The sequence below is a fragment of the Corvus moneduloides genome, chromosome 5, assembly GCF_009650955.1.
Source record: "Corvus moneduloides isolate bCorMon1 chromosome 5, bCorMon1.pri, whole genome shotgun sequence".
Lineage (NCBI taxonomy): Eukaryota > Metazoa > Chordata > Aves > Passeriformes > Corvidae > Corvus > Corvus moneduloides.
The window spans coordinates 42916467-42934361 of NC_045480.1; the positions used below are offsets into that span (position 1 = coordinate 42916467).

The 17895-nt window shown below is 40.2% G+C and overlaps 1 protein-coding gene across 1 annotated transcript in view; it reads left to right on the forward strand.

Moving 5' to 3' along the window:
• Positions 1 to 15144, forward strand: part of ARHGEF38 (Rho guanine nucleotide exchange factor 38) — a 39702-nt gene extending 24558 nt beyond the window's left edge. The window contains exons 6-14 of the mRNA XM_032109343.1: positions 381 to 580; positions 1084 to 1217; positions 2860 to 2964; positions 4134 to 4256; positions 6757 to 7077; positions 8822 to 8962; positions 10111 to 10309; positions 10487 to 10752; positions 11485 to 15144. Of these exons, the coding sequence (XP_031965234.1) occupies positions 381 to 580; positions 1084 to 1217; positions 2860 to 2964; positions 4134 to 4256; positions 6757 to 7077; positions 8822 to 8962; positions 10111 to 10309; positions 10487 to 10752; positions 11485 to 11670 (1675 nt within the window). The 3' untranslated portion in view covers positions 11671 to 15144. The remainder of the gene's footprint in view (positions 1 to 380; positions 581 to 1083; positions 1218 to 2859; positions 2965 to 4133; positions 4257 to 6756; positions 7078 to 8821; positions 8963 to 10110; positions 10310 to 10486; positions 10753 to 11484) is intronic.
• Positions 15145 to 17895: the final 2751 nt, after the last annotated feature.

The following is a 17895-nucleotide window of genomic DNA, read 5'->3' on the forward strand; positions in this document are numbered from 1 at the left end:
CGTGGAGATGTTGCAATTTTAAGCCTGAGGGCCCAGAGCAGGATGTAACAGCCCTGCTCACACGCATTTCTCAAACTTCCTGTTATTTGTTCTTCCACCTACATCTCCCTTCCTGGATGTTGTGATGTGTAAGTTATACCACATGCACCTTTAGACTGAGTGGGACAGTTTCAGAGGTAATGTCTAAGCAATAGTCAGCTAAGTTCTGAAAACACAGAAAATTCAGACCCAGGGTGTATTTCTCATTGAGGGGGAGACAGGAGGGTTTCGTTTGCAACACCCCTGTTCCCTCACAGATGTATCTTATTTTTTGACTTGAGTGGTAATTGCAATTCAAGGAATTTCTCATTTTGTGACAATTTTTTTGGTATAAATTATAGAGGAAAGCCAAACCTAATAGACCTGGGATCCCTGTTGATCAAACCAGTGCAACGCCTGATGAAATATCCCTTGTTGCTCCACGAGCTCTTGAACGCAACTCCTGCTTCTCACCCTGACCACAAGGCACTGCAAGATGCCCTTTTTGTTATGAAAAACATTAATGTGAACATCAATGAACTTAAAAGGAGGAAAGATTTAGGTAAGAAAAGAGCACAGTAAGTTCTTTCTTTGTAGGTTTGGGCTGGCCATTACACGACAGGTTTCAACTCCAGATATTTCACTACATCAGTTTTGCCTGGTGCCACCACCCACGTTGTGTAATATCCTGAGTTTCAAGAAGGTAACAGATGCGTTAATGTCCCTTGTCCTCAGCCAACTGTCTTACCTGACTAGTAACTCCAGTATGAAAACAGGGAAAGAATTCATGTTATATTGTCTGTAATGCAGTTGCAAACACTGATAATAAGTAGGATGCAGTAACAGCAATATTTTTTATAGACTTGCCACATTGAAGCCCTAACTTCACTCTTCCCAAGGCTAGTGTTGATAATGAGGTTTTCATCCTTTTGAGCATTTTCATACAAGACTACAGCAAGTGACATCAAAGTGTCTGCTCTCAAATGGTTTCATATTTGTGTGCCTGTCCCCGTGAAAAGTCCTGCAAATACAGACTACTGATGTAATGAAATTCTCTGTCTGCAGTGCTGAAGTACAGGAAGAATGATGATGATGAAACCCTTAAAGAAAAGTTTTCCCGACTGAATATTCACTCCATTAGCAAGAAATCCAAGAGGGTTACCAGCCATCTGAAAATACTGACGAGGGGAGAACCTCAGGTACTTACTCATCCAACTGCAGATTTGCATTGACAGCTTCAGTTCTGCTTTTGTACTGGGTGTTTTTCAAAACGTGTAGGAAATGGAGTTTGTGGTGCTGCTTTTTTTTTCCTGTCTAATTTATAAAGTCATTTTCTGACTGTCACAGAAGACAGGAAAGATTTTTGTGATTGAAATAGAAAATAAAGTAATGTGTTCTCCACCTTTTCCTTTTTTACTCAAGAGTTTCTCAAACTTCTGGTCTTCAGCAGAGAGGAAGTGAGCAGTAGTTTTGTGAAATTCAGCCTGAGGTCAGCATTTTGCAGATACCCTGGCAATGATTATTGTCAAGCCTGTGAATGTGTTCAGTCCATCTTGCTCATGTTGTAGCATTAAAGTTCAGAATCCACCAAGGAAAATGAGCTATACCTCTAATTAGGAAAGGCCACAGGGTTTGCCTCTACGTGTGTAAAGACCTGGAACCATCAAAACTACAGACACAAAGAACTCTCTGATGAGTCTGATGGGTGCTGGGCGGCCAAAAGGAAAATGCTCCTTCATAATTTCGAAGTTGTAATTCAAAACCTAGCAGGATAAACATCTTCAGGAAAGCTTAAATCGAAATCTCAGAGAAAATCAATTACAAATGACCTTGAAAGTGATATCCAGTGTACCTCACTGCATGAGATGGCTGATTATACAAGGTTACTTGTCTTTCTAGATGTGACTTTACAAGATACATGCAATTTTTTCCTGTTTTGTTTTTTATCAGTGGTTTCCCTCTTTCTCTGATACAAACTACCCACATTTATGTTTTCTGTTAATTCATTTATACAGTGGAAATTTTTTGTATTCAGAATGTGACAGACACCAGCAAGGCTATAAAATCAGAGAAAAAGGGAATTAAATTTGATTAAGAGGATATGTGAGTTTTCTTTTCATTTTTTTTCCTTTAGAAGCTTCTGGTTTGTGGGGTTTTTTTGTTTTGTTTTGTTTCTAATTAAGCTTGAAACATTTGAGAATGATTTTAGTACCAGAATACATCTGTTAGAGATTCAGCCGTCTCTCCTGCTTAATTAGACTGAGAAAGTTCCCAACTCATATCTTGAAACACGCAGCGACCCTCACGGCAAAACCACTAAGACGTGACTTGAGATTTCTGAAGCCCCTCAAGGAAAAGATGGGCAGAAATCACCGCGTTTTCAGGGTGTTCCCAGCCGGCATAAAGAAGTTTCCCGAGGCCGTTCCCAGCTGCCGGCGTTTCCAGGGGAAAGGCTGGCGCGGCTCTGGGGTAACAGCTCCACCTACAGCCTGCCTGCGGGAGAGCGCCCCGGCACCCACGCACCGGCCCCCGCTTTTCCCTCCATCCTTTCCTCAGATGGAGCAACAACACGCAGAAAAATGAAGGGTTTTGTCGGCACACGCCAGTGGGCTTGTAATAAAGTAACTCCCTGCTTCCACAAGGATTAAAAATTAAATTCCCTGCTGTGTTGTCCAGCGGTTTTGACTTTGATTGAATTACAGCTGGAGCTTGGGAGAATTAGGGGTTGATCTGTTTTCAAAGGGAGGAGTTCAGGGATTTTTCTAGCAGCATTCTGGATGTTCCTTTCATTATCCAGGCTCTTTTGGGCTGCCAAAATAACAGTGCAAATGTCTATTTTAGGTGAAAGATCAAACTTTTAATAAGGAAGAAAAGTTGTTTCAAAGTTTAGAGAAGACTGTGAAATCGTGTGTGAAGAACATTTCGTTCTGTTCACAACATCTCCAGGTGGGTACAGGCCTTTTTGCAATCTGTGGTCACAAACCCTGTCCATAACCAGTTTGACACACATTTCTGCCACTGGTTAGGCAACACCAAATTATTTATATGCAGGCCTGTCTTTGTCAGAATATTAAATAAATAAGCTGTGCTGCCACTGCATTACTGAGCCCATGGCAAAAAAGTTTTGAAGCCCACACTTTTGCATTTTTCCCCCTGACAGAAGCAGGCTCTGTGGAGACCCACAGGTGCAGTGCAGAGAAGAAGGTGCTGTCTGGTGGCACAGTCAGGACTTTCAATCTCTGTGTGAAGCTGTCACCCTCATCTGCTGCAGTGGAGCACCAACTGCTTCTCATTAAAGATGGAAGAACTGACCTGCAGCCACATGAATTAAAACGTCCTAAAATACATATTCTGGATGGAAGGACTCCTTCCTTTTTCCCATGTTTAGGTTGTGCTGAGGGCTAGCATTAGATGTACAGAGTGCTCAGGTTCTCTAAAATGTCTTTGCTTCAATCCTCCTCTCCAAAGATGAGGGTTGGCTTGTGACTTCTCAGCCTCTCATGGACTATTTGCCAGCTTTGTAGGTACACTTTGTAGACAAAGTGTAAGTGTGCCCTAACCAGGCAGGAAGAACCAGGCAAGATCAATAACCAGCTGGCCGGGGCTTATCACAATCGCACCTTGTTTGGTTCAGCAAACAGGGAAAGGCCAGGGAGCTCAGCCAATGAGGTCTGTTGCCTGGAATGGTGCTGACAGTTCCTTATCCAAACGGATCCACACTTCATTGAGATTAAAATTCTGAGAAACTGAAATACACCACTGTAGTCCTACTTAGTCCCCTAAAAGAGGCTTTTGAGGATGCATGGGAAGCTGGCTTCTTGCTGAGGAGCGGCTGGTTTCCAGTGGGATATTCATTAGTTTAGGGCATAGTTTTTTCAGCTGAACATTAACAACTTGATTCTTAAGTAGTTTGCATTTAAAATAGACAAAGCACAGGAAAATATTATCACAGTAAACAACCCCACAGTGACTGGAAACTGCACGGCAGCTGCACAGGTGTCAGAGATGGAAAATATGTCTGATTCCATCAGTATTATTGCGGTAGCTGCAGGAGTGAATGCAGTATACTAAAACGTATTGTAATAGTTTCATCTTCCTACCATCTTTTCATTTAGGATTCCATACATCTGGCTGCCCAGAATATAACTGGGCTTCAGGAAATCCTGCAAGATGAAGATGACAAAGCCAGTGACTGTTTGGAAAAATGGACCAACAGTGCAAATCTATGTGAAGACTTTGTAAGTTTATGCAGTGTCCAGTGCTACACAGCTATCTGTATGTCTGAGAAAATGCCTGTATGTGAGGAAGACTAGGACACAAAAGAGAAAAAAAAACACCTTAGGAATCTGCTGGGAAAGATGAGTGGGGCTTTTGGTTGAATTTCTGTAAGAACAAAGATAAAATACAACGTAAATGCATTGCGTTTTCTCTAGAGGAACTAAGGAAAACTTGTCAAGCTAATTTCCTGGGTTTAAACTAAAATCTTTGCACTAAGTTTGTATCACCTGAACAAACCTGTATTTGTTTCACCTGAACTTCAGAAAAGAGCAGCAGATCTTTGCCTTGCTACTTTTGTTACCAGCACTTGCAGTATGAGTGACTTTTGTGATTGATATTGTGCTCAGGTACGGGAATCACAGATCTGTAAAAATCTCAGATTTATTAACTTTTTAAGTAAGTCATTATCTTTATAGTCATGGAATCATAGGACTGTTTAGGTTGGATAAAGGCCTCTAGGATCATCAAGTCCAGATATTAACATAGTGCTGTCAAATCCTTCATATAGGGAAACCATGAAAAATCCAAATATAGCCCATAGTAATTAATAGAGCAATTTAAAAAATAGTTTTTCAACTACTCTTCTGCTTTAAAATGGACTCTAATGCCTGGCTCTAATAAGATACCTAAATGTCTCTTCAAAATGGGACAGGCTGCTTCTTCAAATAGCTGCTCATGCTGGAAAAATCCAGAGGTTTCCTACGCTTTCCTAGTTTAGTGCTGACTCAAATATAGCCATTCAGTCCTTTCCAAAACACTGAAAACAGAGTCTGCCAAGAAACAGAAGGCTCTATGACAGACCACAACATCCAGGATAATGACAGGGAAGTAGGATGATGTATTTCCTTTCCTTTGAGATTCCCATGTGTGAAAAGTATCTCAAAAATTAATCTCAGTGATCGGAATGATATTTTCAATGTCTTTACAATGAATGATTGCATAAAGAATACCTCTCTATCATTGCAGTGGTGAGTGTGCCCAGTATGGAAGCTCCCCCCATATTCAGAAATATAAAAGAAAAGTAGAAGTAATTCCACAATAGATGAAACAGAAAACTTCTTTGTAGAAAAAAAATTGTAACAGCTACTGTTTCATGACCTAGCTATTCTGAAAGTCTATGTAATTCAAAAAAAAAAATACCCAACAACTTAATTTTAACTGTGGGCATTGTTACTAACAATTGCTAATTTCTACTTATTATCTGTTTATTTCTGTGACTTGGATTTACAAGATTACAAGGATTCCCTATCCTATGGGCTTTAAACCTATATGGGTTTTTAAAAAAACTTTCGGCTTGGTATTGCACAATGAGTAGCTGTTCTCACTGAACAACCCATGGTGTTCTTCACATGTTTTCCTGAAAGGTTATTAAAAAGGGAGATCTCAGCAATGGGCTCAGGTTAACTCTTTGGGGTTTTTTTCCCATTTGTCAATAACGTACACCTTCCTCTCTCATTAGACTGTGGAAAAATTTCAGGGCAGAAATTCCCAGTAGCCTCTTTTTCAGAAATCAGGTCCAGCAGTTTGGAAGAATTGTTTTCTTAATACGTCAAAAACTGGTTCGCTAAACACAGCCCAGTTTTTCAGGTGGAAATAAAATAGGAGCTATTTAGCCAGTGTACATCATCTTGGCCTTGGAGAGAAACTCTGGGGCTAACGTGGATCTGGCCTCAACTCTGGTATATTTTGGAGAATGCAGAGGCAGCTGTTTTTTTATTCTCACATTCAACCCAACAACTTAATTCACACAGAATGTCCAAGAGCTTTAATATGATGATGAATTTCACTCACTACAAGCTGGTGCTGTATTTGAACAAATGACTTACAAAAATAAATTTTATTTCATGCAATATTAATCCCTTGAGACAATTAGAGACTAATGGAAAAGTCTGAGGAGGACTGTTTTTTTACCAGGTGTCTAATTTTGTTGATTACTAGAGATAAAACCAACAAGCATAACCTAATTTAATCAAATCAAGTGATTGTTTGTGTTTGTTTAAACAGGAATTGAGTTACAGCTGTTTCCAGGAGAAGAAAAAAAAAAAAAAAGAAAAGCAGCTTTGAGAGAATTCAAGACTGCCACTTAATAAGACCTCATTGCCTTCAGACTGTATATTGGTGTGGGCCTTCCAGTTAAGGAAATCCCAGTTTTATTTGACCACTTGACCAATCCTTGCTGTTTTCCCCCAGTGGCAGCTCCCCAGGGGTAGCACGTCAGGCTGCACGCTCCAAGGGACCACTGCCATTAGCAGACACTGTATGCTGAAAAACTGATACCTCTCCTGTTATGAAGGAGATTCTAAGTCATGCTGGACCCTGCTTGAAACTGGCTCTGGCAGCAATGCTTTGTGAAGAGTGATGAACAGATTGCTTGATGGGCTGCCATCAGGCTCAGCCCATTATGGGGTCTGAAGGACTGTATGAATAAAGTAATGAGTAGGTCTGGTTTATACTTTCCAGATGGCTCAGCTGGACAAGCTTGTCTTGACTCCTCTCTCAGCACTGCAAGCCCTGTTTCCAGGCCCTCAGAAGCTCATCCAGAAGCGCTATGACAAGTTGCTGGACTACAACAGCTACCTTCAGAGGTCAGCTGGAGAAGAGCTGGACCTGGCAAAGAAAGACTATGAGGCTCTAAATGCACAGCTAGTGGAAGAACTTCAGGTATTCAACAGAGCAGCCAAAAAGATTGTATTGAACTGCCTACATTGCTTCATCACCCTCCTTGGGAATATTACGTTTGCAGCACTTCAGTCAAACTCTGCTGTCATGGTGCCTGTTCCAGTAAGTACATTAGAAACAGGTGTAGCTGTGCCTTGATTTGTCTTTTTTTCTTTCTGTATGCTTCAGCTAAAGTTATGTAGGACACATATCTACAAAGCTACGCTCATTTACTGATTTTGTGATTTCATTTGTTCTGCTGGGCACAGTCAGATTTGTGGGTTTTTTTTCCTTTGCAAGCTCAGTGAAGATTAAGTTCATAGAATCAAAATGGTTTGGTTGTAAGGGACCTTAAAGACCATCTAGTTCCAGTTCTCCTGCCATTAACAGGGACATCTTCCACTAGACCAGGTTGCTTCAAGCCTCATCCAACCTGACCTTTAATGCTTCCAGGGATAAGGAACCCACAGCTTCTCTGCAGAAGTCATTTCAGTGCCTCACCACGGTCACAATAAACTAATCTAAACCTGCCCTCTTTCAGTTTAAAGCCATTCCCCCTTGTCCTGTCATTACATGCCCTTGTAAAATATCCCTCTCCAGCTTTCCTGTAGGCCCCCTTTAGGCACTGAAGGCCACAATAAGGTCACTCGGGACTGCTCTCTGAGAAACTTATGTTCTGAACTTTTGTCAGACCTGGACTTTTCAAGAATAATCCTAATGGAACCATTCCAGCTGTTACAGTGATAGTAATGGCAAGAATATTACAGGAAGGCAAAAAGAAGGCAGCTGCTAGCATTTCTTAGCATCTACCCTGACTAGTCCAGAAAACACAGGAAATTACAAGAAAGTACATGAACACTTCCTTTGCTGCTAGACCTGCAGATTCACAGATGACTGCAAAAGAGAAACAAGTTAGGAGATCTGATTAAATAATTTTTATGAAAATCAAGTTTCTTTTAAACCCAAATATGATGCAGAAGCTCCTGCAGACATCTCTTGGCAGTAAGGAACAGCCTTGCCTGGAGGACTTGAGCCCCCTGAGAAACACGGCTGCAACAATGCCTTCCACACATACAAATCCACTCACCTGAACAGAAGCAAGGCTACTTGGGAAACACACTGTAATGAGGCAATTCTGGAGTATTCCTTTCCATTAAGGCTTGAACAGGGCACATTGTAGTAAGGGGCAGGATCAAGACATAGAGCTGTGGTGTTTAATGGGAAAATGAAGGCTTTTTCCACATGAAGAAATTTCATCCCTGTAATTTGACGTTTTTGTGTTTTGAAAGCTGTTGTATTGGGCCTTGTTTTCTGTGAGGATCTGGCAAAAAAATTATCTTCTTTTTTTGTGTTTACATCAGCAAATGTATTTTGTATTAGGCACAGACCAAAAGTACTTACCCAGTGCCACAGACAGAGACTCAGTTACCCAACAATTTTTAAACCTGTTGGCAGCACTCAGTTGCACAAACACACAGCTGTGGGGTAAGCTACTCCAAGCCTTGCAGCACATTGGCCACTCTGATAGCTGCTGAGATGCACATTTGCATCTGAAAGCAGGTGGCTCAGTAGCATAAAGGCAAGGCTCTTCATTTTCATCACCGTTTAGAATATCTTTAATGATTTAACTTCAATTCCTATGTCTTTTAAATCTATATAGCATTTATTAGAAACTTTCTTTAAGCAAGGGCCTTTCTTCTCTTTACATCTCATACACAGAGAGTACACTGCTTTTGGGCTCTGCAAAAAATAGACATAACTTGTCAGATTTCCTGACTCCTAGCATTCAGCCAATTAAACCAAATCTGCTCTCTCCAACCTCCCTACCATTTTGTACATGAGATCTAACCCACATTTGTGTTTGCAGCTGTCCTCCTCAAGCATCTGTGAAGTGCAGAATCAATTGATAGAGGAGGTTCACAAGCTGAATTTTGTAAAAGAAAACAGCAGTGCAACCTTTATTGAGAGAAAATTGAGCTTGGAAAGAAAGAAACCTGTTCCTTCTCTGGTGAGTACCATACATCCAAATTGTTTATGAAGCATCCTCTTTTGATCACTTTTGGAAAAAAGCCGTTTTTATGCTACCTTAAGGTTTGGGCTTTGTCTCTTCACTGTGACTCTGAATGAGGTTGTTGGAGTGAAGCTTTCATTGACCAGTAACTTCTGAAGATTTTTCACTTTTTTTCATGTTAATATCTTGAAAATCCACTTGAAATTACCTCTGATTGCCCTTAGGCCTTTAAGTACGTGTTAAGGCTAAGGTATATGTAAACTTTGGTAACTTCATTTGTTAAATACTCTTACAGTGCATCTTAGTCTTCTAATTCAGAAGATTTTTTTCCTTGTGCTCAGCTGTGGTTATATGTACTGGTTCTTACACATACATGCACAAACATACACACCCACAGCAGAAGATTCAGAAAATCCACCAGGAGATTTGCGTTCCCAATCTTATCAGATATTTCTGGAGGTTTCAGGAATCTAGTTTACAGGAAAATAAAGACTTGAGTGCAGGTTTACAGGAGAAGCTGAGGCAGTTGTAGAATTCCTTTTAGCATCAGTGAAGGCACATGTGCTCTTGCTTCTGTGATATGTTAAGATCCCATTGATGTGCAGCAACCCCCTCCCTGCCCTCTAACCAAACCCTGAAATGAATATGCTTCCAGCAGCTAATGGCACCTTACCCTCATTTAGAGAGGTAATTTCACACAAAAAGCAGCCAGTTTGGGTACCACTGATTTTTTTGCCTAATGCCTTATCAAGCAAATTGTTATGTGGTCTCAGCCCATTTTTGGATTATGCTTTTTCTGTGATATTACATAGGAATACAAAGGTCACGGCTACAGAAAAGCAGTTTAGCAGGAGACAGTTCACATACAAAACACCAGCTCTTTGAGAGCAGAGGACAGACTAAGAGGTCTTTAATTAGTGAAATTCCTACATTTCTTTAAAATGTGCCCTTTATTGCTCACCTGTTACTATAGCAGTGGGACAGGTCCTTCCTGCACATGAAAAGGAGATTTGATCCCTGTGCAAGTAACTCCTTGGTCTGTGTGTAGAAACACTGGGTCAGTTGCCACATGCAGCATAAACAGATTTTTATTTAGAAATGGCCTCAGCACTACTGAGGATGAATATTAATTGTTTGCTTTTCAGCTGGAGTCCCCACGCCAAACAGAAGACCACAGATCCAAGCTGCTGTCCACGTACAGCACCGAGTCGCTGTACCAGGCTAAGCGCAAGTGCAATGCCGTGCAGGAATTCGATATTGACTTGCATGAAGGAGAACTGGTGGCTGTTGTGGAGCAAAAGGACTCCTTTGGAAGCACAAGCAGATGGCTTGTTGACACAGGAAGTAAGTTCCCTGCACAAATATCCCAATAATGGCTACCCTTTGGGATATTGATTTCTTTTCATTCTGGCCCCATCTGTTTGCCTCTGTCATACTGACAGCTGCATAAAATGGTTTAAAAATTATTTTAGCAGTGTTTTGCTGTTTGTTTATTTTCTGTCTCTTTATTCTGGTTTCTAGTCCTCACAGGGTACGTGTATTCCTCCTTCCTGAGGCCTTACAATCCAGCCAAAGTGCAGAAGGACGTAGCAGAAAATGGCTTTGGTGATGACGATTTTGATGACATCAGCCTCTTTGTCTCTTCACGGCCCTCTACTGACAGCAGCACAAGAAGTCCAGGGTACAAGAAGAGTGACAGCAGCTCACCTCTTCACTTCTGTGAAAATCCCACATTTCAAATTTATGGCACAGGGACTGGTGCTCTTCAGGGTATGGATGATCAGGGTGTGGATGTAAGTATGATACACACTGTGCCTGTCTTCTTGTTATTCCTATTTGAAATCTAGAATTACACAATTTGTAATTTAAATGGCTTCCTTTTACGCTGGAGAAGAGTGGCACTAATCTGTCAGCGTGACATGAGAATTTGTTATCCTCTGCTCTTATATACTATGAAGTAGGAAAAGAGAATCAGTTAAACTGTGAATTGCAGTCCTGCACCACAGAAAACACACTGTTGCTTTATCCCACCCTGTGTATGCCCCAAGGTTCTCCTGTGGAGCAGGAACCTGCAAAATAGCTCAGGTTGGGGGATTTTCCAACTTACTGTTGACAAGAAAGCTGTGACAAGAATGCTGATCAGCAAGGCACAGAAGTGACCCATGTGCCACATTTAAGTACAGGAGCTTTAGGAAAGGTGATTCTCCACAAGGAAACCTTGCTGAAAAATTCTTCATCCAATCCATGGCCACTTGGTGTGAGTTGAAAACCTTGCCAGTGTAGTAGGTGATGAGGTCTTGGAGCTTGATTTGTTCCTCATGCAGAATTCCCCAGATCCTTCAGTTTTACTTTTCATTTTGGTCCTGTCTAGAAATTGCAGGCCATGTGATTGAACACTCGTTTGTACATGTCATTACATGTTTTCTGTGTACAGAACTCCTCCTCATACAGAGCTACATGGTAAGATGTGGCTACATTTTTCAATTCTGATTTTGCTTTATGTGGTTTTCCTTTTTCAGATCTTCTATGCTGTTTATGCATTTCAAGCTAGAAGTGATCATGAACTCAGCCTTCAGGAGTACCAGAGGGTGAGGATACTTCGCTTTTCTGACCTGAGTGGCAATAAGGAATGGTGGCTAGCTGAAGCAAAAGGTCAGAAGGGATATGTACCATCTAATTATCTAGGGAAGATGACATATGCTTAGGAGGGGACGGGCCTGTTGAGCCAGACTCTCTGAAGCAGACAGAATAATCATCTGTTAGGTTTGCAGCAAGCCAAGCAAGCTCATAAGTGATTGACAGAAGCCATGGTATCCAGCACACAGATGATACTGAGAACCTCCATCCTCCAAAAGCCATCACCTTGTCAAGAGCTGAGGGAGGAAACATTTAACAGGAAGACTGATTCTGATTAACATCCTGAAGAGCTTGCTTTTCTATTACCCCATAATTTTCTCTTTTGTCAAAGCATTGTACATCAAGGCTCAACCTACAAGTACAAATCACAGATGAAATTACATTTTTCTTCCGTGATATTTAGCAAATAATATTCAAGATGAAGAGAATTAGCCTTGAAAAAGGACAAATTCAGTCATCAGGGATACTGTAGGCTAAGTTGTTCCCGAACTGTTATTTCAGTGAACACAGACACATCTTAAAACTTGAGCTTTTTTGATTGTCTGTTTTTATCCTCAGCTGCTTTTGTGAAGAACCTTTTTTCTCAGTGGAGATTATTGGAGTGGGAAAAGAAAAAGGGCTTCATTTTTAAGGAAACATTTCAACATAAAACATACCAGGTGTGCTGGTACCAGTGACTGGTCCCAGGGAAGAAAGTATGTTTAGTTAAATATGGAAATGCAGGAAGAAAAAGAGGGGACAAGAAACAGGTATTGTGAGAAAAAGAAGTTAGAATTTTCAAATGAATTACACAACTGCTTCATATGGTAGAAACAGTTTGTACCAATATGGAAGTGCCGCAGGTTTGAAAACCACATATGTGTCTCCACACTAACTGCTTTAGTGCAAGATCTGTGTAGTGAGACAAAACCTGTGTTATTAGTCTTGGGAAATTTACTGGTTTAAAAAAAAAGAAGAGAAAAAAAAAAAAAAAGGAAAGTCAAGTGGTACCTTTCAATGAATATTTAGTGCCTCACTGGTTCCTTAAGTCAGACGCAGGGATCATGATATCTAGTGAAAAAGTTTCTTTAGGTTCACTGACTACAGTGATTCCTAGGTCAGGCTGGTGTCCTGCACTTAAGATAGACTGCATGGTGGCAGGAAACACCTCCTTGTGATTCCCATTGATATCTAAGTGCTTGTCACAAGGTATTTCACCACAGCAGTGCCAAGGTCCTCTAGTGAATAAGCAAAGACCTTCTTGTGCAAAGCACTGCAAAAAGGAAACAAGAAAGTGATTATATCTGCAGCAAATAGTGTAATTGAAAGTAAACTCCTGTCAGGTATTTTCTGTATTGCATAATTGCTTGTACTGATGACTAAAATGACAACACTGTTAAAATCAGGGGTGGGGGGTGGGTAGTGGTGCTGATCGAGGGTACACAGAAATTGCTCTAAAGCTTTTGTCTAAGTTTCTATTTCCCATAGTTGAAGAGTGGGGTTTGAAGATGAAACGATTCAAAATGCTCAGTGAGATGTAATAGAAAATAACCTGTCAGCAAAGAAAGGATGAGAAAAATTAGGGCAAGTGCTACATACAATAGTTTCTGCTATGCTAATGAACCTGGTTTCATTTTCTTTAATGTCCTCAATTTTCAGATTATTTTCATAAAAGGGCAGAAAAAGTTGTCAGTCTTCTCAGAGACTGAATGCAGTGACTCACAGAGATAAAACCTGAAATTTGTGCTGGATTAAATCATATGACAGAGAAACTTTTAGGGTTCTCAGAGATGGATATCCAGAATGTGGTGTGGGAATCTCTGTGAACTACTGTTATCCAGTGAGCAGTAACAATACATAAAGCATAGTTCTGCCTTATTGTGCATCACCTCAGGCACTTAAATCTTGCTGTTCCCATAGCAAGCAAAAAGGGTTTCCAATCATGTTATGAATGGATGTAGCTGCTTTTATGGAAAGCTTCACTTTTGGTTAAATGAAGAAAATAAAGTGGAGAGGGAGTATCAGCTTGGAAGAATGGAGACTAAAAGACTCACCCCTACCCTTTTACTGCTTTCCTTTTTGTATTTTGAGATTATGGGGAAGACACACACAAGAAGGTTTTCAGCTCTGTCTTACAATTTAGAATATTTTATTTAGAGATGATCTATACTTTACAATAGTTGGAACAGTTTTAGAAATGACTGAATTGTACTTAATAGGCTTAATGCAGTCATGAAAGCACAATGATGAAGTTTTGTATTTGTATTATTTTTTAATTAAGGGAAAGAGCCAGGAAAACTAAGATTCCTGAAGTCTTAGCACTGAGAACTCAGCTGAAGTCACAGGGAGAGCTCCGATTTTGAGTGTTAGGTACATTCCCCATGAAAAATCAGACTCTGTGAAGGTGTCTCAAAGTGTATTCAAATCTGCTCTCCAAAATATTCGCTAGGTATCCTGATCCTGAAGTAACAAGGAATGAAGGATGAAATATACTGGAGTTGAGCACCTAAGTGTCATTGAATTTCTGGGGGCCTTGGGAACTCCTAGTAGGCCAAATGAAATCCCAGTGTATGATTAGGACCCATAATAATTTTTATATTGTGGGATAATTATATGACTTTATTATAGCCTCATAACTTGGGATCCAGGAAAAGTACTTAATTAGGTACCCAGGCAGGTTGGCTTACTCCATTTCAGAAATTCAAAGTTCTAGCCATTATCATTTGATATTATGAATATACTGCAAACTTTTATTATTGTTTAAAACAGATGAATGCAAACAGCAATTGCAGAAAATTAAGGGGTGCTCCTTCAATCTAAAGCCTTCCAAATTAAGGAGATTTACAACAATTCATATTAGACTTGCTCAATCACATTTTTGTTAAGACAGTGCTTTAAATACTAGAAACTGAGCTGTGTTAGGGCTCCAGAAATTCATAAGAATATCCAATGGTTTTGCCACTGGATTTTTTTAATGTAGGGAAGGTTACAGAATTCTAAGAGCTTTCTTATTCTCATTAATGACAAAACTAATTTATTTTGATTGAAGCAATTTATTGGATTGATCTTGCATTTGTTCCAATGTGTGTTTTACTTGTTGTGACAATAAATATGTACAAGTACTTCCAAGATTAGGTCCACTCAAACTGAAATGCTTCTCCATTCAGGGAATATTTTTACATGTTGCCATTGATAACCTGGAACCCAGACAATGTCCAAGCCAGTGAATAGCAGAGTTCTAGGCTCTGACCTCTGGCTTCACCATCTTCCCTTTGGCTGGATGCTGCTTGGGATCTTTGAGCAGGGGTACAGCTTTTCAATGCAAACACAGATTGAAGGATTATTCCTTCTGATTTTTCATCTTTGGAAGCTTCACTGAGTAATTACCCCTTCAAACACTAAAGTATACTTTTGCTGTCATTTTAAGATAGCTTTTAAAAATGAAGATAGATGAAGTGGACCTAACACCTGCACTAGGAAACACAGCTATGACAATCCTTGTTCCCATAGATCTGTTACTGGTAATTCCTATTACAACATTGTTTGTTCAGAAATAGTAAAAAAAAAAATCTTCTTTTAAATTATTGTAATAATAAAAATCTATTTTTGTAAAGATGTTTCTTCTTATTTTTTTAAGCATTATGTTTTCCAGAAGCAAAGAGCTTTATATGCTATCTAAGATCTGCCTGCAACGACAGCAGAGGGAATACAGTTGCCTCAGATAAAATGCTGCATTTCTAAGATGCATCCTAGCTTATTGATCAGTTCATTAGAACTTTTCAAGCACTATCAAAATACGAAGCAAGTTTAAAAATACACTTCAAGGTTCCAGATGTCAGCACAGTTCTGTTCTTTTCCAGCTACTCCTGAGATCATGACCAGTTCTTACTGCTGTGTCCAGCTCAAGGTCTGTCATGAGCTGTAGTAGATAAAAGTCTGTAAATCACAGAACCTTGTGTTAGATCTTTCCTTTTAGACCCAGGTATCACCACCATCCCCTAGTCCAGCCAGAAGGAGCACTCATGGAACCAGAGTAACTTAATCATTTCACACTACTGAGGGTATCAGAATTTGGGCATCTATGAAAATCCATCATATTTAAGTGGCAGCAAAATACTACACCAGTTTCTAAAACATTTAAGGAAAGTCAGGTAGCTATTTTTACAGTAAACCACAGAGCAATTTGGTTTGGGGATAGAAAAATCACAGGACTATTTTCCAGTTATTTTTACTAAATAAGAGGCGTGCTTCTCAAAATTTAGGCGGGCATTCCTTCTTCCTGCCCTACACTATGTTCCTCAACCTGACACACGACTTCAGTCAAACAAGCCTGTAGAACAGACTCCTTTCCTGAAAATACAGTTGTTAATTCCATCCTAACTATAACATCAAAGCAGAAAGCAACTGTTCCCTTCAATCTACTCTGTTTTTCAGCAGTGCCTATCTAACATATTCAAGCTAAACACTTGATTTAAAAGACCTGGTCTATGCTATAAATCCTTTCTGATATAATACTTCAAAGAATCACAATCCTAACTGACATTTTTATACCAACAGAAGAAGACTTTGTATTTCATTTAGGAAGCTGGGAAAGTTACACTAGAAGAAAATCTTTTGCTGATACAAACTGGAGCTGTATTGCAGATTTTGCTAATACAGTGCTATCGATGAGTGCAGCCAGACTTGGCCTTATTAGAGGGAAACAAGAGGCACGCACAAAAAGCACAGCATCACTTACCTCATTCTGAATGGAGGGACCCTACAGTCAATCCATGCCAGAGTTATGGATGTAAAGACATCAGGACACACTTGAGTCAGGTCTCAGGAGTATTCTAAGTGGCACTAGCTGCCACAGTTTAAAACCAAGGATGATTCTTTTTCTGCCTGTGTTCGCCCCATTGGTGGTACCTCAAGTAATCTGCACAGCTGAGATGTAAGCTCCTGCATTCTTACAAGCAAAGCTTTATGTATGTTCAGAGGCAAGACAGAGGCAGCTAGCACCTTGAACATTCCTCTGGGAGCAGGTTTTACTACTGGAATGTACACTTCACATAGGAGGACTCAGCCATTTAAAGAATCTATCTTCACACTACATCTTAGTGTAGGCAAGAGTCTTCTGATTAACACCTAGGAAGAAAATATGCCTTCTGTTTGCTAGTGGAAACTGCTTCAGTGTCTTTTCCTACCATGCTGCCATTAAAAATCCTCTGTGCTGGAAAGGAAGAAGGATGGGCTGATCAAAAAGCTGTAAAAGTTCTGGATTCCTCCTCCTCATGATGTTATTTTTACATAGCCCAGGAAGCCGCAGGCACTACAAAGATAAAACCTTTCTATTTTTCCCCTCCATAGGAAATAATAGCTGCAAAAATATGCAAATTTTCCAGGCAGCTGAGGCAATCCTGAGTAAATGAAACTATTCCTTTGCATGTTAAAGGAACCTTAGTCTAAATCTTAATTGTAGAGCAGGGAAACGCTAGGGAAATAGCTGTCATGGATCAAGCTTTACACATACTTAAAATAAGAAAACCAGTAGCTTTCACCTGCCTGTGCCAGTCTGTGCGGTGGGTTGACCATGGACAGATGGCAGGTGCCCACCCCAGCTGCTCTGTCACTCACTCCCCTCCTCAGCTGGGTGGGAGGGACAGAAAATAAGATGGAAGGTTTGTACGCCAAGTTAAGAGGAGGGAGAGATCACTCACCAGTTACCATCATGGGTAAGACTCGGCTTTGGGAAGATTAATGTGACTTATTACCCACCAGATCAAAGTATGGTAAGGAGAAAATGAAACTGGCCATGCAAATCCAATACAGTCCAACATGTTTTCATGTTTAAAGATGCTCCCCTCATCACAGAAGAAAAGGAGGGAAATTGCCACATGCTGGTGACAGAGAGCAAGACTCCAAGTCATTTTCCAGTGCCCACCTTGAGCCACTTCTTAGCTAAACACAACCTGGAGCAGCTGGGATGAAGAGAGGGAGCACAAACTGAAGAACACCTCAGGGGCATCAGTGGAGAGCTGAAGGACCTGATACTTCTCAAATACGGAGTGGTTCTCTACATTTTAAGAAACCTTGAAGACAGTTTTGACTCTCTTCTGTTCTTTTTAGATGAAGTTTCTCACTGCATAAAACCAAAATAGGCCAATTTAGCAAACTGCCAAACCAAAAATTTCAATTTAAATACACTGTTGTTGAACAGTTAATTTTTGAAATTAAAAGAAAATATTTTTTCCCTAACAAGCTTTATAATTTGAGATCATTAACTCTGCACAATACAGACAACTCTGAACTTCTGAAGCATTTTAAATATCGGA